At 37.8% G+C, this 22,752-nt stretch overlaps 1 protein-coding gene across 3 annotated transcripts in view; it reads right to left on the bottom strand.

Moving 5' to 3' along the window:
• The window catches only part of LOC126259504 (major facilitator superfamily domain-containing protein 12-like), a 92,133-nt gene that overhangs the window by 32,779 nt on the left and 36,602 nt on the right, over positions 1–22,752 (bottom strand). For all 3 annotated transcript variants that reach the window (XM_049956353.1, XM_049956352.1, XM_049956354.1), the window contains exons 4-8: positions 19,337–19,544; positions 13,626–13,743; positions 13,300–13,455; positions 6,560–6,745; positions 6,363–6,474 (exon numbers count right to left, since the gene is read on the bottom strand). In XM_049956353.1, coding sequence (XP_049812310.1) covers positions 6,363–6,474; positions 6,560–6,745; positions 13,300–13,455; positions 13,626–13,743; positions 19,337–19,544 — 780 coding nt within the window. The remainder of the gene's footprint in view (positions 1–6,362; positions 6,475–6,559; positions 6,746–13,299; positions 13,456–13,625; positions 13,744–19,336; positions 19,545–22,752) is intronic.

Here is a 22,752-nt window from a genome sequence, read left to right as displayed (position 1 = left end):
CCTGTCCTTTTTTCCCCCTAAGGTAAGTCTTTCCGCTCCCGGGATTGGAATGACTCCTTACCCTCTCCCTTAAAACCCACATCCTTTCGTCTTTCCCTCTCCTTCCCCTCTTTCCTGATGAGGCAACAGTTTGTTGCGAAAGCTTGAATTTTGTGTGTTTATTTGTGTTTGTTTGTGTGTCTATCGACCTGCCAGCGCTTTCGTTCGGTAAGTCACATCATCTTTGTTTTTACATATATTTTTCCCACGTGGAATGTTTCCCTCTATTATATTGTTAAATAATTTAGTTAGATGTGAATGTGTTGAGGTGAATTTCTTTAGCCATAAATTTGCTATTTTATCTTTTCTAGGGGCTTTCCAATTGTCAGTAGAATTAATTGCTTGGGTGACTTCATGTTGCAAAATTATCACTTCAGGCATTTGTGGTAACATCTTGTATGTGTCTGTTTCTGCTTGTATCCACCGTGCATGCCTGTTATGTTGTACCGGGTTTGACCATATGTTGCTCCAGAAGTGTTCCATGTCTGTTATGTTTGGTGGATTGTCTATTTTAATGTGTGTTATCTATTGTCTGATAAAATTTGTTTTGGTTTGTGTTGAATATTTGGTTTTGTTCCCTTCTATTTCCACTTTTTTTGTATCTTCTAAGTCGTTTGGCCAACTCTTGTAATTTCTGCTTCTTTTCATCTAATTGCTCTATTGTTTCTTCTTGTGAGATTTTACCTAACCTTTTTCGTTTTTTGTCTGATATTTCATTTCTTATAAATTGTGTTAGCTGTCTGATGTCCTTTCTCAGTTTTTCTATTCTGATCTGTAGCCTGTGTTGCCATGCTGGTTTTGTGGGTTTCTTCCGTGTGTTGGCTGGTTCTGATCTCTGCCTAGTGTGTATATTTAGTGTAGTGAGTGCTCCTATATAAACCAGTAGTTGTAACTCTTCCATAGTTGTTTTTTCATTTATTTTGTTGTGTATGATTGTGTTGCTAGTTTTTATTGTATTATTATTATTATTATTATTATTATTATTATTATTAATGTTGTTGTTGTTTTACACCAACCATTTGAATGCATAGTATACTGAAAATAGACATGTTGTTAACACCTCCAAGAATTAAAGGCAGCAACAAATCTATCTTCCATGTTTTCTGCACAATTACACCCACATCCTACTTTCATCATACTACCTGCTGCCTTAAATTCGAGTCACGCCTGTTTCATCTGCATAAACAGATATCATTTATGTAATTACCAAAAGCTGTCAAAGTGACAACACGGCACACTGATTTTTGTAATTTTTAAGGTTTCGTGCCATTCAGCAATACTAAACTGCAAAATTCTAAGATAGAAAAATGGCTTAGTGGTGTTGGAAGAGTAATTAAATAACCAAGTGGAATGTAGTAGGGTTATAAATAGTATTCTGAATGAATAAGATCAAGGCCTAAGAAAATGAAATGAAAAATGAAAATCAGAAACTATGTTTACTACAGTGTAACAAAGCAGGAAGAAAAATTCAACAGTAATCAATGCAAACAAGATCATGAAAATCAGTTTTACAGATACTTGAGGAATACAGGAAAGAACAGTAAGAGTTCTTTTCAAAAAAACACATAGGTATTCCACTTAAATTATGTAAGTCGATACACCAATATGGTCATATTCTGATGAGGAGGACACCTCAATAAACTGACAAATGACAGCAAATCTCAATACAATGCAATAACTGAGAATTTTAATGTGGAATTAAAACTAATATTAAAGAATGGATTAATTGGTACCTTTGGATACAAAAAATGACAAGCCTGTATTATTGTCCAGACAAAGAATATGTCCGAAATACATATTTATAGAAGGAGAAAACATAAACCCTTTGCATGATCCACTTAACTAAAATTGACCCCAACTATGCTGGCAAGAACAATATAGAAACATCGCAGGATGTGATGGTCCTACACCACTTAAGAATGTCAAGTTGCAGAGCAAAAATGCATAAAGATAGAGAGAAATAGACTTATTGGACAAGAAGTCAGAAAAACCTGCGTCTTAAAAAACTAACGTTATACAAAAACATATGAAACACAAAATAATGTAATAACTGTGGAAGACATTGTAGGTATGAGCAAAGCAGAAGACAACTATTAAACAAAAGGGAAAAATATCTAGCAAACGATAATAGAAACACAGTAGAATTTACTAAATGCAACAAAATTATGAAAATGGCCAAGCAAAGCATAAACTTATGTTGAATGACCTTCTGGCCAGAGAAAGGCAACTCAATGCGTCGTCTTTACAGTGAATAGCTATTTGTTCTTTCTGACATTGTAGAAACTTACGTTGGGTGGATGTCACATTTCGCCAGCTAATATGGCAGATGGCAAAGTATGTCACAACAGAGAGAAAACTGTACACGATTTTCTAGACTTATTTAAACCTTCATATAACAAAACTGATATCAGAAACATAGAGAACTAGAATGAAAATTACAAGATTCTGGAAGTAATGTCAGATGACATTTATGAAAACACCCATTCAAGCTATAAAGATAGGAAAGGCCTAGAAATTGTTCAAGCTGGCAGCTAAACACCACAAAAGGAACTTGCTTACGGAAGGCATGCAGAGAAATTCAATTCCCGGTGTTGAAATTATTTTGCTTCATTTGAAAGGAAATACATGATGCATACACTATAGCACTTCAGCCTGCTCTCCATAACATGAAAGATATTCATTTGAATATGGACTACTTTGAGGTTTGTAAACAAGTACAGAATGAACAATGAGTATTAATTACTGATTTAGCTAGGAGTGACACATTCTGAGAAAACTTGACTCTGTTTCATAAAAATCTATACCTACAGCCACTGCAGAACAGTGTACCAATTCATCCTATGCCATTATTATGAAGAACACGCACAGCAATGCTACAGCTTCCCTTAGCTCTGCTGAACGAGCTATCTAAGCACAACTCACAACCTGCCATCATAACTTCATTCTGGAAACAATCCCCTGGAATTGTTTCTCATTCTTAATTCTGCTATTCTTCTTTCTTCCCTTAATCTATCTTTATTTCTCACTCTGTCCTTATCTCTGTATAAGAGGTAGTACTGTGCTTACCAACATACCATCTCTGACACCTCTCCCTTCATCTTGGTTGACTTTCATCCTCTCTCTCTCTCTCTCTCTCTCTCTCTCTCTCTCTCTCTCTCTCTCTCTGATGCAAGTGCACGCGCACACGCATGCCCCTACACCCTTGGGTCTGAGTGCCCTGCCCTTCATTTTTAATCTACCCAAACCATTCCATTTCTCAACTCTGATGGAGTAATTTACCAGAGCAAATTTTCACCTTGCAGCTGAGTATGCCCCAATTTGAAATTTACCTGGCTGATTCGAACTGTGTGCTGAACAGTGGCTTGAACCTGAGACCTTTGCCTTTCCTGGGCAAGAGCTCTACTGACAGCTTCACAAGTATGATTCACTACCTACCCTCACAGCTTTGCTTCATCAGTATCAACTCCTACTTTCCAAATACCATTGAAGTTCTCCTGCATGTCTTGCAGGAATAGCAGTCCTGGAAGAAAGAATATTATGGAGACATGGAAGAGATGTGGTACTGGAGGAAATAAAGCTTTTAGGGCAAATTGAGAGTCGTGCCTGAATGGTTCAGTCAGTAGAGCAAAGTATGCAAAGTTCCCAGTTTTAAGTCCCTTGTGAGGACACAGTGGTGTTTTTTTTTTTTTTTGCTTAGTAAAATTTGGGATTTTTCCTTGAAAGACAGAAGTGCAAAGTTTTCGTACACTTATATATATATATATAACAGAGGGAAACATTCCACGTGGAAAAAATATATCTAAAAAGAAAGATGATGAGACTTACCAAACAAAAGCGCTGGCAGGTCGATAGACACACAATCAAACACAAATATACACACAAAATTCAAGCTTTCGCAACAAACTGTTGCCTCATCAGGAAAGAGGGAAGGAGAGGGAAAGACGAAAGGATGTGGGTTTTAAGGGAGAGGGTAAGGAGTCATTCCAATCCCGGGAGCGGAAAGACTTACCTTCGGGGGAAAAAAGGACAGGTATACACTCGCACACACACACATATCCATCCACACATACAGACACAAGCTTGTGTCTGTATGTGTGGATGGATATGTGTGTGTGTGCGAGTGTATACCTGTCCTTTTTTCCCCCGAAGGTAAGTCTTTCCGCTCCCGGGATTGGAATGACTCCTTACCCTCTCCCTTAAAACCCACATCCTTTCGTCTTTCCCTCTCCTTCCCTCTTTCCTGATGAGGCAACAGTTTGTTGCGAAAGCTTGAATTTTGTGTGTATATTTGTGTTTGATTGTGTGTCTATCGACCTGCCAGCGCTTTTGTTTGGTAAGTCTCATCATCTTTCTTTTTATATATATATATATATATATATATATATATATATATATATATATATATATATATATATATAAATAAGAGTAATCATGTCATTTACCAATGATAGACGAAAAGGGTATTTTGCAGATACTGCACAGGTCCACATTCTTGCATAGGATATGCTGCATTGGTACGGATACTTGTCTGTGTTTGGATTGCATGTGGCAGTGAAGTTCACCAGCAGATTACTTTTCAATATAACGAGTATGTCATAAAGCTCCCAACACCACATGGATGCTGAAGGGGGCCTTTCAGACCATATAACAACAATAATTACCTTGGAAGATTGTTTATACGACGTGCATCCAGAAAGTACATTTCCCGAAGTTTCCTTTAAAGCAGACATATTTAGCCAGGAAAAATGCACATGTGCAACAGACCTACGACATGACAATCAAATGCCAGCCTGACACACCCCACATGGTGCTAGTACTGTGGCAGCAGTACCCCGAAATGGTGCCTCTTATTCGTTTTCCTGTAGCTTGTGAGGTTTGGCCAGTGGTAAGGTCCCTCAATGCACAAAACATAGTGCCCATCGAAATTAATTGTCAGCTCTGTTAGGTCTACAGGCAGAACATCACGAGCAAACAGATGGTGCATCATTAGTGTAGGCTTTTCTCCGAAGGTCATCAAAGTGTCCCTGAGAAGAGTGCAGTGGGTGAACATCTCTCAACAATGATCATCTGGGTGAGCAGTAGTGCACCCAGGAGACTCATACCTTCACAATTAAGGAGCTCAGCAGTCATTTTCCACAGATATTGAGATTCTTGTAGCATGAAATTGTCACTAAGCAGCTGCTGTTCAAGAAATTGTGTGCCAGGTGTGTGCAGAAAAACCTGACACCCAAGTACAAAACAAAATGCTTTGGAGCAGCACTGACATTTCTGCAGCAGTATCATCATGGTTGTGATGAGTTCCTTGACAGAATTGTCACAAATGATTTCCATCTTTTCTTGCACCTCACAAAATTCCTGTCCTCCATGATGATGATGAAGAGCTGAAGATGACTGTCATATACTGATTCCATTCACAGGTGGCAGACTTCTACGACAAAGGAATACAAAAGTTGATCCCACGACATCACAAGTGTCTCAATTCTTTTGGAGACTATGTCGAAAAGTACCTCAAACATTGCTGTACCTGTTGCCGATAAAATTTTTTATGTAAATATGTTGTCTTTGTTTTAATAAAATACGGAACTTACTTTATGGATGTGCCTCATACACGAAAACCCCATAGCTGCAAAATTTAGTTTGTTTCATACGCACTCTGATATTAACACTGTAAGCAAGATTTTATGTAATCATTTAATAAACAGTCACTGTTATTTAATCTTGAGGATAATTATTTCCAATATTACGAAAAGGGAAGTTTGCTACTCACCATATAACGGAAGCACTGTGTCGCGGACAGGCACAACAAAAAAGACTGTCTCAAAATAAGCTTTTGGCCAACAAGGCCTTTGTCAAACACACACACACACACACACACACACACACACGAGAGAGAGAGAGAGAGAGAGAGAGAGAGAGAGAGAGAGAGAGAGAGAGTGAGTATTTTTGATGAAGGCCTTAATTTGCTTTATTTGTGACAGTCTTTTTGTTCTTCCTATCCACGACTCAGCATCTCCACTATATGGTGAGTAGCAACTTTTCTTTTCAATACTGATACTTTAGGAATAGTAATTGTTTATGATTTAGCCACCTAGAACCCTCTCACTCTTACTTTTTTTTGTGTTTAACATTAGTACCACACCCACCACCTCCTGAAGGTACCTGTATGTAATGGCCGTCAAATCTGTCTCACAGTTTATTAATTTTTCCAGCTGAATTTTCCTTTGATACTAATATTATTAAGTATGATGATAATGATGAAAGATAAACAGGTTTACTTGTGCAATAATTCAAATAGTTTTAGGAATGACAATACCTGAACATACCCAATAAAGCTGCAACACCATAGATTTCGTATCTAACAAATGCACTGCCATATCCAAATTGGATCCATAAGCACCCAGCAAACCCCACAGCAGCCCCAACTAAATATGCTACCTGAAAATCAAAAGTCATAAAATAAGAATGTAATGAAGACTACATACACTAACTTTTTTTAATTACAATGTTAAACTAGTCAAACCTTTCTGCCAAGTTTCTTGTTTAACAGTTTGATCAGCAATGATGTTCCGAAACTGGACAGAAGCATGACAAGTGGAACTATTGCCAAGCTTTCTGCATTCATACTCAGTGACTCATGCAGGTACAGAGGGATGTAAACCTGGCTGAGATTGACAAAGAGCCTAGTTGCCATATACACTCCTGCAACCTGAAATTGTGTGCACATATAAGAGAGAGTTCAAATTTGCAACTATTCATATATTAATAAAATAGAGAACTAAAGCAAACATTCACTTGAGTACTAGCGACTAACCCTATTATGATATGTATCTTACCTCACTTAAGTAGTGCCATTAATATTTTTTAAATAATTTCTATCCTTATAATAGATTAACCACAATCGGAGATGTACGCACTTGCTAGTACCACGGGCCACAAATCCCTCACTGTGACTATGAAAGAACTGTAAGAAATTTTTCACGAAAATTCATTTTTTGGTGTGGCTCAAAGGAACAATGTTCTGCAAGGGCTCATCCTCTCCTCCTTAGGAAAAGGTAAAAAATGAGTAAAAAAATTATAAGAATGGACAATGAGGGGTGGGCTGCCATCAGATCAATGCTGGGCCACATGAAGCTCATGGGCCATCAACTGTACATCCCTGCCCAAGATGATCTGTGCCACCTAGGTAATGTTACCTTTCCATAAGAAGGTTACTTTAATTCATATGAGAATATGCATTTTTATTTTAAGAGATTACTGACAGTACAAGCACATAATAGCATGCGAGTTTATACAAAAAGCTGTCTTTCAAAGGGAGAGGGAAGCTGAAGCTGTCCTTTATATATCCTAACTGTTGTGCACCTCATTCTTTGCTTCAAGTTGTATGGCAAAATGAAATAGTCTCCTTATGTTATTGATAGCTTTCACTGTGTAGCACCATCTGTCTGTCTTTGCAGAAAGGCAATACCACAAAATTTTATGATCACTGAGCTGTAGATTTTCAGCACACACTGTTTCCTGTTAACTAAAGATAACAATTATATAACCCAATGCAGCATGCTGTAGGGTGACAACATATTAAAAATAATTTACTGGTAATACATGCTAAAGTGATTTAATCTATACTCAAAAGGTGTTTTGGTTGTCATGCTATGTGAAACACGTGTTTAAAAACTGTTTTTATTTCTATTTACTTAGAGCGCATAAGTGCCTTTACATTCTGATGGTCGTACCGTCGTTACAGCAACCATATGTGCTCAGACAGCCACTGCCACAACTTAAGCGACAGCAAGAAGATTCTGCCGTTCAGAGTTACAGAACTCTGACTTCAGTGAGATTCTTAACACTCTGTAGAACACACTCGAGCACAGCTCAAGCCACAACTCAGTGTTAAAAAAGACTACACCTGAGTATATATTGGGCTGCAGTTTTCCAGATGCACAAGCCACCCACTGCTCGGAAACGATGTATGGATGTATTGCTACATGTCCCTTGTCTGGTGCTACCTTGTGTTGTTAACTTCTGGAATTATTTCAAAAGAAACATTGGCAAATGTAACAGCTGCTGTAGTGAATGGATGAGCCAATAGGATCACACTGACTTAATTTTGTGTGTGTGTTTGTTAGATTTCATAGTTTGCTGTAATTCTGCTACAAATACATTTCGTTTGTTGAGCAAGCATGAAATCTTGAAAGCTCAAGAGGACTTTTTTTTGGAATCTATAAAAAACAAAAGTACATATGAAGAATAAATCTTGAAGCTTTGTCTTTTTTAATATGCATTACTCTTTAAGATACATCAATTATATACACTGATCAGCCAGAACATTACGACCGCAGACCTACTATCGGCATAAACCCATCCAGGTGATAGCAACGTCACATCCTGAGGAATGACAGCTAGTCAGATACACACACAATACATGTAGCATCACTGTGCGTGCTGCCTGTGAGTAGAATGGGGAAGGTATGTGATCTATCTGAGTTTGACTGAGGACAAATCACGATGGCCCAGAGGCTCGGCACAAGCCTTTCGGAAACTGCATGACTTGTCAGGTGTTCTAGGAGTGCTGTGGTGAGCATCTTCAACATGTGGTGAAACCAATGTGACAACATCCAAACTTCGTGGGATTGGGCAGCCAGTCCTCATTACACATGGCTGACGTCGCAGGCTGGGCAGACTGGTACAACACGACAGGCAACAAACTGCAGCAGGACTAACATCAGACTTTAATGCTGGGCAGAATACAAGTGTGTCTCAACACACAGTACGCCAAACACTCCTAAAGATGGGCCTCAGCAGCTGATGACCCATGTGTGTGCCAATGTTAACACCACGATATTGGCAACTATGAGTGAAATGGGCATATGACCATCAGCACAGATCATTGCCGCAGTGGCAGAGTGGTGAATGGTCTGATGAATACCAATACCTTATTCATCATTCTGACGGGAGGGCGTGAATCCATAGTCTTCCAGGGCGAACAGCTCCTTTACACCTGTACAGCGGGATGGAGTTCAAGTTGGCAGTGGCTCTATTATGCTCTGGGGAACATTCACATGGGTATCTGTCCGTTAGAGCTTGTGCAAAGCATCATGACAGTCAAGGAGTATAACACACTGGTTGTAGATCATGTACACCCCTTCATGAGGATCATGTTTCCCAACAGCAGTGGCATTTTTCAACAAGGTAATGCACCATTTTGCAAGGCCTGAAGGGTGATGCAGTGGTTCGAGGTACAGTGATGAGTTCCTATTGATGTACTAGTCCCTCAATTCCCCAGGTCTGAACCCAATCAAACACATCTAGGATGTGATTGAACGTGGCATCAGAGCTCATCGGCCCCCCTCCCTGGAATTTACAGGAATCAGATGACTTGTGTGTGCAGATGTGGTGCCAACACCCTCCAGTGCCCTACCAAGGCCTCATTGCTTCCATGCTATGACACGTCACCACTGTTATCTACGCCCAAGATGGTCATACTGGCTATTAGGTAGGTGATCATAATATTCTGGCAGATCAGTGTACATGCCAGTATCGCTTTAAATAATGGCATAGGTGGCCTGTTTCCTAGGTCCTATATTCTTCTAAGTGGCTGGTTGCCAAAGCAATACAATTCACTTGTAAAAATTAAAATAAGTGAATGAGTATCGTACCATGTCATTTCGAACTTTTTCCATTTCCTTGTCTGTGTTCGTCATGAACAGACCAACTTATTTCATATGTGCAAATATATATTTGTCTACAGGAAGTTAAAAACAATTTTGCACTGGGAATAATTACATGCAAATGATATTAAACTGCACTGGAAGACATGAACTAATTTTATGGTACAAAAATACCACATTGCAAGACAGGCCTAAAAAAATATTACATTAAATACTGTGAAAAGCAGTCTCAAGAAGTAAAAGGGAATCATTGGGTTATATACAGTGGCGGTCGAAATAATAGATCCACCTCTATTGACGAGATTAAGAACTAGGATATCTATTAGTTCGCGAAATCGCCACGAGTGCCGTGTTGTCAGTCCCTTGTAGACAACATCAGGAAAGACGTTGCTGCTATCTTTAGTCGTCCGAAAGGAAGCGTTTGAGCTAGACGTGTGAAAAGAGGCATAAAGGTAAGAATCTTATGGGTCAAAATAATAGAGCCGCTTTACACATGTGCCTTTAAATTGATTTTTATGCAGTTGTTTTGTATGTAAATTGACGTGTGGTTTTGTTTACATTCGTCTAGATGGGCAGAGCAAAGCATACCAGTGAAGATGAGCGTATAGTAATGTTCCGGATGTTCAAAAGTGGGATGTCCATGAATAAAATAGCCAATGTCTTGCACGTTTCGCGAAAACGAGTCCAGAACGCCATGAGACGGTCAAAACAAACAAAGCCGCAGGTGGAGAACAGGGGGCGACCTCGTGTAACTACTCCTCGCGTAGACAGACTCATCACTAGGGAAGTGAAGAAAGACCCATTTTTGTCAACACCACGACTGAAAGCCATTTTGTTTAGCGACGAACATGATGTTCAACCATCAACCTCAACGATTCAAAGACGACTGAGATCTGCAAAATTGAATGGGCGCATTGCAAGAAAGAAGCCACATGTTTCACAAGCTAATGTTCGGAAAAGGTTAGCCTTTGCCCGGAGAAATGAACAAAAACCTAATACTTGGTGGAGGAACATCCTTTGGTCCGATGAATCCAAGTTTAATAGGTTTGCCTCAGACGGAAAAGTCTATGTGCGCCGCCCACCAAACCAGGAATTTAATCCCAAGTACACTTTAAAAACTGTGAAATACGGTGGCGGAAGTGTTATGGTATGGGGATGTTTTTCGTGGTATGGCATTGGTCCAATACACCGTATCAACGGCATAATGAACGCAGAAATGTACAAAGACATCTTGGCAAATGTGATGCTGCCTTATGCTGAAGAGGAAATGCCGCTGAAATGGAAATTTCAGCACGATAATGATCCAAAGCATACTGCAAGGATCATAAGGCAGTTTGTTCAAGAGCACAATATCGAAGTATTAGAGTGGCCACCTCAGTCCCCTGACGCATCACCCATTGAGAACTTATGGGAGATCTTAGACAAGAGAATTGACCGCTCAAAAGCTACATCTTCAGAAAAACTGTGGGAAGAAATCCAGAGAGCCTGGTATGCGATCAGTAGTGACGAATGCAGGCGTTTAGTAGACTCTATGGGTAAGAGGTGCAGGGCAATCCTCAAAAATAAGGGTTACCCCACGAAGTACTAATGCAGTCCTATGCAAAAAAGACTGTTCCTGTACGTTTCATAAGACTGAGATCAAGTACAATATACATTTGTTTCAATTGGCTCTATTTTTTTGACCCTGTGGTCTGGTATTCTTTTGAATATTATTGATTATTACTGATTATTTTGTGTTGTGTTATCTATATAACTGACTATAGTACAATGTGACTCGGTTGTAATGGTTTCCATCATAGTTCAAACATGTCTAGTAATAAATGTGCACTTTATTCCAAACCTTTGCCAGGTGGCTCTATTATTTTGACCGCCACTGTATATAACAGATTAAAAAGGATCTTCTTCGCTTTTCCAAAGATTTGACAAACTAATAAGGATTATTATGGTTATGTTCAGGAGGAAGTTTATTCTGAGCACTTTTATAACAAGAAAATGAAATCACTGGTAATCTAGACATAGCATCAGAATGTGCAACGAGTCAAGTTTCACAACCATAATGATGACAATTTGGTCCAGAGAATCAAGGTGTTGGGTGGGTGGTTGTTGAGTTAAACAGACCAACTTGTGAGGTCATCAGCCCTTTTTTCCTATCAGTATGGAACCAAGAATAGCCCTCAGAAGAAGGATGCAAAATGGCAGATCCTGGTAAGCCCGACTGTAAGCAAAATACAATAACACAGAGATGAAATCAAGGAGAAGTAGACAGGCAGTGAGAGGAGGTAAAGTGAGTGAGCCACTCTGCCCTGGATGCAGTTGGAGGTTTCCAGAGCATGGTGGGAGATGCATCCTCTGCATCCCACATCAACAACGGTGTGCACAACACCAAGATAGTGCACGCTGCTGACTTGCTGTTGATAACATAAGTTAATGAGGAAACTTTAAGCATCACATGGTGTGGAAGGGAAGGAGCTGATGATTTTCTGAGGAGCATTGGAGACGAGATTCTTTAATAGTTGTGTCTGCAATACGTAGAGTAAACTATTAACTCATGATGGGGGATAGGGCGTACTGTTGGCAATTCTGAGGTTACAATGTCAGACAATACATCATTCTATACTGGATTTCCTTAAAGCAAATGACACAAAATAGCTACAGGTGAAACAACTTTTTGTTACACAGCAAGCATACAGACATACTGTTATGCCTTTAATATCAGTATTCCACGTGAAAATTTGCACTACTTTCATTTTTCATTCTATGAAATTTATACTCTGAAATCAGAAAACAAAATGTGCTCTGTATTAGATTGTTATCAAAGAAGTTAACAAAAGTGAATACATGCTTAAAACTTTTATTGGACTACATCCTTCATATTAAATGCAAAATTCACTTAATCACACCAAATATACAAAGAAAAAGAAATTAAGATATGTGTCATAATTCATAGCACATGAGAGATAGTTCATTACATGTCCAATTAAATCCCACATGTAAATATGGGATATTACAAAAGCAATAAAACAAGGAATTAATAATCACCAAAATTCTGTGAAGCATGTCAAGAGATAATGTTTGATGACTGCAATATTAAGCATTAAGACTGTGGACACATCTGGCAGCCCAGGATTCAAATACCCAGTTGGCTATCCAGATTTAGGTTTCCCATAGCTTATCCAGGACTGATCAAGACAAAGTGAGAGACAATGCCTTTAAAAAGATCATCATCAATTCCCTTCCCAAATCTAAATTTGTATTTCCTTTTTAATAACTACTTCAGTGATGGGATGTTGAAGCCCAAGTTTCTTTCCATTTTCTTCATCAAAAATTAAATTAAAAACAGAGCACACCACACACAACTTTCTTCAAGTAATGGGAGCTTACGAACAGTGCTTCTGCTGCGAGTGTCAAGGCCCTTAAACTCAGCTTTCCCTACACAAGCATCAAACAAATATAAATACCTGCTATTGTTACACAAGAATGTTTCAAATTGAAACTTATCAGTGAAAGATGTTGGGGATAAGCGAGTGTGAAGGAGAAGATAAAGGTTTCTTAGCAAAACATAACACCAAACATCTGATGGTATATGCATTCTTACCTGATAAAGCTGGATATCTTTCAGCATGTGTAATGCTGTGCGTCTGCCACCTGGACCATGCATTAAGCCATCACTGCGTGGTGGTGCTTCCTTGACACCCAGATGAAATATCAGAGATGCAAATGCACCAACTCCAATCCCAATCAGTGATACATTCTATTGCAGTAAGACACAGCACAATATGTTACATAAATAGGAATTTCCAACTGTGTATCATGTAAATTACATCAGGTTCAGTGTTTAAAATAAGATAAATGACAAAGGAAATGTAAAACTATGCTGCTTGTGAAATTATAGTAATTTGTCCATTATTAATTTGTACTTGCCTGAAATTTTGTTAAATCTTTTGGGCCTATTTGTGCTTCTGAATTTTCACTTGTGAAGTGCAAAATTGCCCATGTAATAATGTACACAAATACATTGGAACAGACTGTAAAACTATACCTATAAATAACAAAACACATTTCACTAACAACAGACACATGCCAACAAATTAAATGCTACTTTAAATATCAAGAACCTTTGAAGTTTTATATTTAACAAATGAAATGAAAAATGACACACAAACACACGCATTACTAAAAGCAAGATGAACTTTCAATTATTAATCCAAGCTTGAGAAAATATATTAATACATTCAGTGAAATGAATTATAAGCATGAGGGCAGATTATAGCTATTTACACTGAAAGAATACCTTCTCCAAAAGTCAATTTGGGTTTTGTGCTAGTCTTTGCAATCAACAAGCAATATTCTCTTCACAATCAAGTTTTGGAAGCCACTTAAAAAATGTCTGCAACAGGTATTTTGTGTGTGTGTGTGTGTGTCTGTGTGTGTGTGTGTGTGTGTGTGTGTGTGTCGGGGTGAGGGTGGGGGAGACAGAGGGGAGGGGGGTGGAAGAGACACCTTACATTGCCGTGTGTCACAAGGCACTGTTCTAGGAATGTTGCTATTTTCTTCATTGTGATATAGAGTAAATTTAACCTTTTTGCAGGTGATACTACAATTCTCATTGACAAATTGTCAGATAATCTTGAATAAACTAAGTTTTCAGTAATATTTTAAATTGGTTTTCTTCAAATGGTATCTCACAAAGCAGATAAAACCCATTATATGAAGTTCCATACACTACAAAGAAATCTTGAAGAAATTAACTTAAAGTGTGGAGACCAACCAAAACAAAATGTTGAGGATACAAAATTCCTGGCTACATATATAGACAGCTTATGTAATTGGTCAACACACATTCTTCATCTTTATAGAAGACTTAGCTCAGCAATATTTGCACTATGAATTATTGTTTCAGTGGCTGAAGTAGATACCATTAAAGACTTCCTAATTCAGCTACTTTCATTAATTAATGTCCTATGCTTTTATATTCTGGGAGAACCAACATTTCTCAAAAACACTAAAAGCCATCACAATAATGAGTGGTGCCTGCTGTACACAACTTGCAGGTACTTGATTCGAAAGATGTGGATCCTCACCACCTCCTCAGTATATTTTTTCCTTGTGGACCTTTGTCAGTAATAGCTTTTCTCTGTGCAAAGATAACAGCGAATATCATGACTATAACGCAAGAACCAAAAACAGTATGCACACTGAATTGAAAAGTCTAAATTTGGCTGAAAAAGAAGTTTATTACTCTAGCATTAAGCTCTATAATGCACTCCCACTAAATAACGAAGTCTTCATAAGCAGTTACTGAAATTCAAACGAATTCTGAAAGAGTACTTAACAGAAATCTTTTTATATGGTTAATGAATTTATAAGAAAAAATGGAAACCATCCCTAAACTTACAATTGTTTTAGAAATACTATTAATTACTTTTATTTGTAACACTACCACAGACACAAAAATTTGGTGTTTGGTATTCATGTATTTATTTATTGTGATATTTAGCTTAACTCTACATCATGTACATACAAAATTTTTTGTTAACTGGGTATATTTTTATTTGATAACTTATTTAAATTGTATCTTTTATTGTATTTAGGTAAGTTATGTCTGAATTGTGTACAATTTGATACATTCCATATCCTTGTGATTCACTCATTCATTCATTACCTTGATCTTGCAAAAGATAAACAAGTATATAGAACTGCATCAAACCTACTTTTGGACTGAAGACAGCAGTATAAAAGCGAAACACACTTGACCAGGAAAATTTTATGTAAACTGTAACACAAACTCTGCAGTTTTTGTTGACATAGAGCAAAACATGCTGTTTTACAAAGTGATGTAAAATAGGGTATTTTCCCCACTCCAATTTAGAAATGTCTGAAATCTGACTAACAGTGTACTAAACTGGTAACTAACAGTTATTTTTGCAAATGGATTCTGACATTTTTTTCTCCAATCTGATAGTCAGGATAATCTTGGGGTGTCAGTTCATTTTCCCTGTAAGGAACATGACTAGATGTCACATCAAACAAAATAGCCCTATTTCCAATTTATTCCATTCCAGTAACAGATTTAGTTGCCAAGGTCACACTTCCTACACTTTTACATAACAAACTGCACCAACATCCATGTCGTGCTGTCTAAGTGGATGCCGTGATTTCTGGTCCTACACTCCCATGCATTTGTTTAATGTGGGAGTTGTAATGGATCTGGGAGATGTGTTATTTTCTACTGGATTTGTTGATACCAAATCTAATGAGGGAGGTTGTAAATGTTTTCTTATATTTTTGTCACAATATTTTTTGTGAATTGTATTTTGCCTTATTTTATGTTAATTTGCTTATATGTTCGAGAGTGACAGCTTATTGATTAATATTAGTAGATGTGACAAATATTATCAAAGAGACTGGTTACAAGTGGAAGCTTGTGTGTTGTGTGAAATGTCTTTGATGCTGGAGTCGTCTTTGACCGTAGTCAGTCGGCAGTGAACACTCGGTGTGTGACGGTGGAACAAAGTACAGGTCCCCGTTATAATAATTTGCAAGTGACCAACAAAAATGAGTTGTTCTACTACTTTTTTATATAAACATCAAGAAGGAAGCACATTCAGAAAAATGGTATTTGAAGCACCAAAAATGAGGCAAACGCATTGTACCAGAACATTTCTGCAGCCGACGAAACAGCATTATGGAATCATACTTTCACTAGACGACTGAAGCCAACACAAAAAAGTCAATCATCATCTTATAAACATCCATGGAAAAGTGAGTACTGTCACGAAATATGCTAAATTCAAGTATATAAAAATAGTGAGCATATTTCAGAGTGACAGGCCAAGACTGATGGGCCCTACTGCCACACATGTATGTTTCCCTAATTATTTGGTGGCACCTGAAGATGAAGCTTTAGGCCTTGGAACTCGTCGTGAAATAAATAAGAAATTACTGACAACTGAAGTGGATTTTTTATTTTATTAATATGTACCAAAAATGGTGCACTTTTGGGAGATCCGTAATGCAGTGTATTTATTAAAGAGCATGTCTTTGTAGTCAGCACGTTTAGATATGAAAACCACAGCAGTTTAGTTTTGCAATCTGGTAAACCAATATGGTGTTGGCTCAGCATGCATGTATCTCCCACTTGTAGTATAGGATGTGTGACATACACAATAGTAGCTGTTGAAAACAGTTTTGCTTTGTGAGCTCCTAACCAAATTATTACCTTTCAACCAGACCTAGAGCTTGTGTTACACAACAATTCAGTTAGTGACCACAAGATTTAGCCATGAAATAGTAAAATTAATATTCAACAAATACTGAAATAAACATTTTCGGTGTGCTGTTTTACCACCAGGCACATGTTTACATGATGACACACATCCTGTGCTGTGACAGGGTGATGAGAGAAGCCAAACAGGTACCATGTTTATTTACATGTTTGTGAAGTTAAAGTGACATATTTGGTGGTTTTCATATTTATAAATACATACCACAAAAATATACAGTTTAACTGATGCCCCCACACTAACGATTTTCCAAACTGTATTATTTCTGATACAACTTATTGTGCACAAATATTGGGCAATGTGATATCACTGGTGTTACCTATATTACAAGTTAAGAATTTGAAGATTGCTTCATTACTGCGATAAAGGGGATTTTCAACAATGAAATCAGCAAGCTTTAGAGAAACATGAATGAACAAATATTTCAGGAAGAGGTGAAGGAAACACAAACACATGACCAGCAACAAACTGTCCATTCGCATGAATGGACACAGGCAGACGGTGTTTGTTGGTAATGAGGATCACCCTGTAGCTAAACATGCCTTGGTGCACGGCCAGCACATCTTGGCACAGTGTTACACCGTCCGGGTTATCTGGATACTTCCCACTGACACCAACCTATCAGAACTCTGGAGATGGGAACCTGCCCTTCAATATATCCTCTCTTCCCGTTACCCACCTGGCCTCGAGCTCCGCTAATTTCAAGTTGCCGTCCCTCGTACATCACTTGGCACTCAACAAAATCTTTGCCTCTGTACTTCCACCTCGACTGACATCTCTGCCCAAACTCTTTGCCTTTACATATGTCTGCTTGTGTCTGTATATGTGCGGATGGATATATATAGAGTGTGTGTGTGTGTGTGTGTGTGTGTGTGTGTGTGTGTGTGTGTGTGCGCGCGCGCGCGTGCGCGTGCGCGAGAGTGTATACCTGTCCCTTTTCCCCCCCTAAGGTAAGTCTTTCCGCTCCCGGGATTGGAATGACTCCTTACCCTCTCCCTTAACCCCCACATCCTTTCGTCTTTCCCTCTCCTTCCCTCTTTCCTGATGAAGCAACCGTGAGTTGCGAAAGTTTGATATTTGTGTGTGTGTTTGTGTGTTTTTTATTGTGGCTATCTACCAGCACTTTCCTGTTTGGTAAGTCACAGCATCCTTTTTTTTTTTTTTTTTTTCTTTTGAGGAGGATGAACTCTGTTAATGCTGACTTATAATGAGCCTGTTCTGTTCTACCTGTAATGCCAGGATTCAGCTGCACAAATATTCCCATGGATTACAAATCCATTCAAATCATGTCTCAGAATTGCTTCAATGTCTTCCTTTAATCTGACTTGGTGGGGATCCGAAACACAATAGCAGTACTCAAGAATGGATCACAGAATATACAACTGTCTGTTGATGACATTTTACTGTGCGGTAAAGTATCCTCATGCGACTACAGGAGGGTAAAGGATGATTTACACAAAGTTTCTGATTGGTGTAATGAATGGCAGACCAGGTTGAATTAAAGGGAGACATCAAAGCAATTCAGAGGCAGGCTGCTAGATTCATTACCAGTAGTCTCAGTCAACAGGCAAGTATTAGGTAGATGCTTTGTGAGCTCAAATGTGAATCCCTGGAGAAAGGTGACATGAAATACTGACAAAATTTAGAGAACGGGCATTTGTGGCTGACCACAGAACAATTCTAGTGGCACCAACATAAATTTTGCATAAACACAGTGGAAAAAAGATAAGATAATCTAGAGGTTATAAGGAGGCATATAGATGGTCTTCCCCCCCCCCCCCCCCCCACTCCATTTGCAAGCGACACAGAAAAGGTAATGCTAGTAGTGGTACAAGGTACCCTCTGCCATGCACTGTGTAATAGGTTGGGAGGGAGGGGGGGGGGGTTATTATGTAGATGTAGATTATTTAGTGGAAAAGCAACTTTATATGTCAGGAGGAAAAGTAGACATTGTCAAATATCTGGTGGTGTGCTGAATGCAGTTTGTCTTCCATGTTCAAATATAGACTTCAGGCAGCTATTTTGTTCTGACAGATCGGCAGTATAATGTCTGCAATTTTGTTTGAAAACTTTCCAATAATTTATGGCTGCAGAGCTATTTGTCATAAGTGACTAGATTTAATTGCTCTAGTGCAATCTTTTTAATGATGTAAATAAATGTAATGTAATTGACAGACATAATGTCATTTTCAACACACACACACACACACACACACACACACACACACACACACAGACAGAGAGAGAGAGAGAGAGAATATGCCTCCAGCAGATGCTTCACAGTCCTATGTAAAAGACAATGTCATGCAACTACTTTGGCTTCTAATACTACAGCTGTTATGATCTCACCTTATAGCTGTCAATTCTGTGCGTTCATGCTCACTTGGAGTGAGATCAGGAATTAGTGAAAGATGTGAAATCTGTACGGATGCCCAACCCAGCTGGAAGATGATTACAAATGCAGAATAATATATAAGCTGAGCCCACTGATGGCTATGTTCGCAGTTCAAGCACGGTGAGAATATCAGAGGAAAGCTGAATAGTACACACACTGTACCTGTGGAATGAAAAGGATTACTCTTAGTGTTGTGAATCAACTTTTATCAAGTAACTACAGTCACATTAAAACTATTATAATTTATAAACAGGGAAAATTAAAACAAAATAGCTGAAAGATGACTATAAGAATTTGTCTTAAATGAAGAACAGAACAAGCGAAAGTCAAATTATCATTATGTGCTCTAACACTGTACAACTGCAAGGACTTTGAACAGTGCAAAGGGCTTTCAGTAGAAGAGACCTGCTTCCAGTATCTAAGGTGAAGTGCTCATAGTTCCTAAGATATGCATTTTACAGCCCTGTTTATTATACTTTTTGCTTCAAATGGGACCGAAAATTGTTATATCATGTATTTTATCATAAGGTAAAAATGGGACAGTCCCCCATTTGTGCTAATCATCATCATTTGATTTTCTTAAAATTTGGCAAAGACTATTTTTCAAACAGCTATGTTTATTGAATTCTGTGTTGGTGCAGAAAGAGTTCAAAACAGGTAGTTCCATTACTTAATGCACACAATTCAATTTAATGTAGACAAAAGGGAATTTTGAAAAAATTTAAAGGTCAACACTGGTTTGCCACTATCTGGAAACATGTTGTATTATACAGTGAACAACTTTAAGATAATCTGCACCACTTTGTATGTGTAACAGCAGAGCCTCTGTAATTGATGTAGGACAAATCGAGATGTCACCAGCATCACCACAAGGTTCAGCAAATGAAATGGCACTTTTAGATTAAAAATACATACAGAAAATGACAAAAATATCCCATAAACTGTACAGAGTAACTTACAAGAGGTAACCAGTAAAAAACTAGTAATGGTCAACAAAAAGGACTGAAATTTTCATTTTTCTTCATTAACTTTAATATCCTTACACATCCATTACTGAATTGTGCATTTCATACTGGACAGTACATTCAGAAACCAGCTGTGCATTAACAGATGAGACAAAAAATGTAACTATACTCGATTCATCATAACAATAAACCTGACACAAACAGTACACGCTGTATTCTTCCACATTTGCTTGAATGTCATTGTTGTTAATTTCATGCGGGGTGGAAGCGGAGCCATGTCCAGTACAGTCAGATACTATCATAAGGATATATTTTATGCTGTGTTGCATGCACGTAGATTGAGCACTAATGTGTGTGACAGCTTTATTGGTGCTTTAAACTTTGATAGCACTGATTAGATTAGATTATATTAGATTAATACTTGTTCCATAGATCATGAATACGACACTTCGTAATGATGTGGAACGTGTCGGTAGAGGAAAACTGACCAGTCAGTTGGTCCAACTAACCTACACTAATGCAAGCAGTTTCAGTTCAGATGTAAAAAGGAATGGGCAAAGAAAATATAACTTCATATGTGATTTAATTTTTGAAGAGAATGAATAATATTTGGCAAAACTCCATCACTACCGCATGCTTCTTAGATAATCAGACGGAAAGCATAAAATGCTCTTGTTCCTATCTAAAATAGTATTCTAATTACAAACAAGAATAATGAAAATTCCTAACTTAAACATAGGGTAATTTTTCTGAGCAAGCTAAGTGTGATGCAAAAGCATACTGCAGGGATTTCATCGTATTGTTGAATACTGAAGGCACTGAAGGTATTAATTATAGTCAGTCATCTGATAATCTCCTAGCTCCTTCCTTTTCAAAATGGAGATATACATTTCAGTTCTGGGACTGTGACCTGCTATGCTGATAATGAGTCAATCATCAACCGAATCCATGAAGCCACCCAGGCATTGCATTTTCTTCTCTTTTTTTATGACACGCCAGCATTCGGCATTGACATGTGAAAAATCTGCATGCGTTAGTTTCGGTGTGTCTGGTAGCTTAACAGTTTTGTTATTTTTTGGGACAAATCCCTTAACTTGGCTCCAGATCAGTTTTGTTGGGTTTTCATTGTAATGGTACGGTGGCACATGTAAAAATGCAGCAATTATATGGTGTGCTCGATGCTTTGAAAATGATTGTTTTTCATGTTTTTATGACACTTGACACTCCGGTTCATGTGAGACTACATCTGTAGTGTAAAACAATGGACATAGTCCAAATAAAGAGTATCTGGTTTTTCAGTTTTGCCCTAAAAATTAAATTGTGATGTTTTCTTAATTTAAGCAACCTTTATTAACTATCTTTCACAAAATATCAATAATTAAGAATTTATATTTGAAACAAAAACAGGAATTTTAAGTGCAATGTGTAAATTGAAACAAGAATAAGTGCATTATTCATAAAAAATGATGATGAATTTTACAATTATGAGATGTAGGTATTTAAAATTGAATGAAAAATAAATAAATAAAGATTAAGGCGAGACTTGGACCAGAGACCCATAAACTGCACTAGGTTATTGATCTACTACGCTGATGATTCTGCTATACGTCCAATGTGTATTTCTTTCTCAACTGTATCAAATATGGTCCACTGGAAAACTTCAAAGCCAATTTTTCTGTAAATCTATGAAAAACATTAAGAACAACCTATTTCTCAACACTTTTTAACCATGTTTCACAGGCATGTTTCACTACAGAGCAGGAAGCAGCCTCAACCATTTTCATACTGCGTATTAACAGTGAGACAATCAGAGCACAACAGTACAGAGACAGTGACTGTACACATTTTTTAAACAAAAACTAGGAAGCTAAAGCGTGTATGAGAAAACCGTTTATGGCTGTTTATACATTAGAATATCTTAAAGTCTCATTAAATATAACTTATTACTAAAATATCTAATACATAAGTAGCACCTACTTCCAAAAGCATAACACCACACGTGTGTGTGTGTGTGTGTGTGTGTGTGTGTGTGTGTGTGTGTGTGTGTGTGTGTGTGTGCGCACACACGCTCTACAGCCTCTGACCAATCATCACATTTGTGTTTGTTTATATCATGTTTTCCCATATGTTCAAGTTTACACAGCTGGGGACTCAAATAGTAGACAATCACAATGAAAAATTTCATAATATTTTTTTGCCTGCTGAGGTAGAAAGCATCCCTACATTAAATACTGGAGATCCAAAGTTTTCAGACTACTTATAATACAAGCTAGGGAGTTACAAAACCCTTTCAAAGTGTGTGTATTGTAGTTTGCAAATTTACACCATACAGATCTCTCCATAGCATAGCAAACAAAATACAGCGAGCTGCACTATATATTCCTCACTCAGTACAATGTGACATA

The sequence above is a fragment of the Schistocerca nitens genome, chromosome 5 (genome assembly GCF_023898315.1).
Source record: "Schistocerca nitens isolate TAMUIC-IGC-003100 chromosome 5, iqSchNite1.1, whole genome shotgun sequence".
Classification (NCBI taxonomy): domain Eukaryota; kingdom Metazoa; phylum Arthropoda; class Insecta; order Orthoptera; family Acrididae; genus Schistocerca; species Schistocerca nitens.
This window is presented reverse-complemented; position numbering and strand designations above follow the sequence as displayed.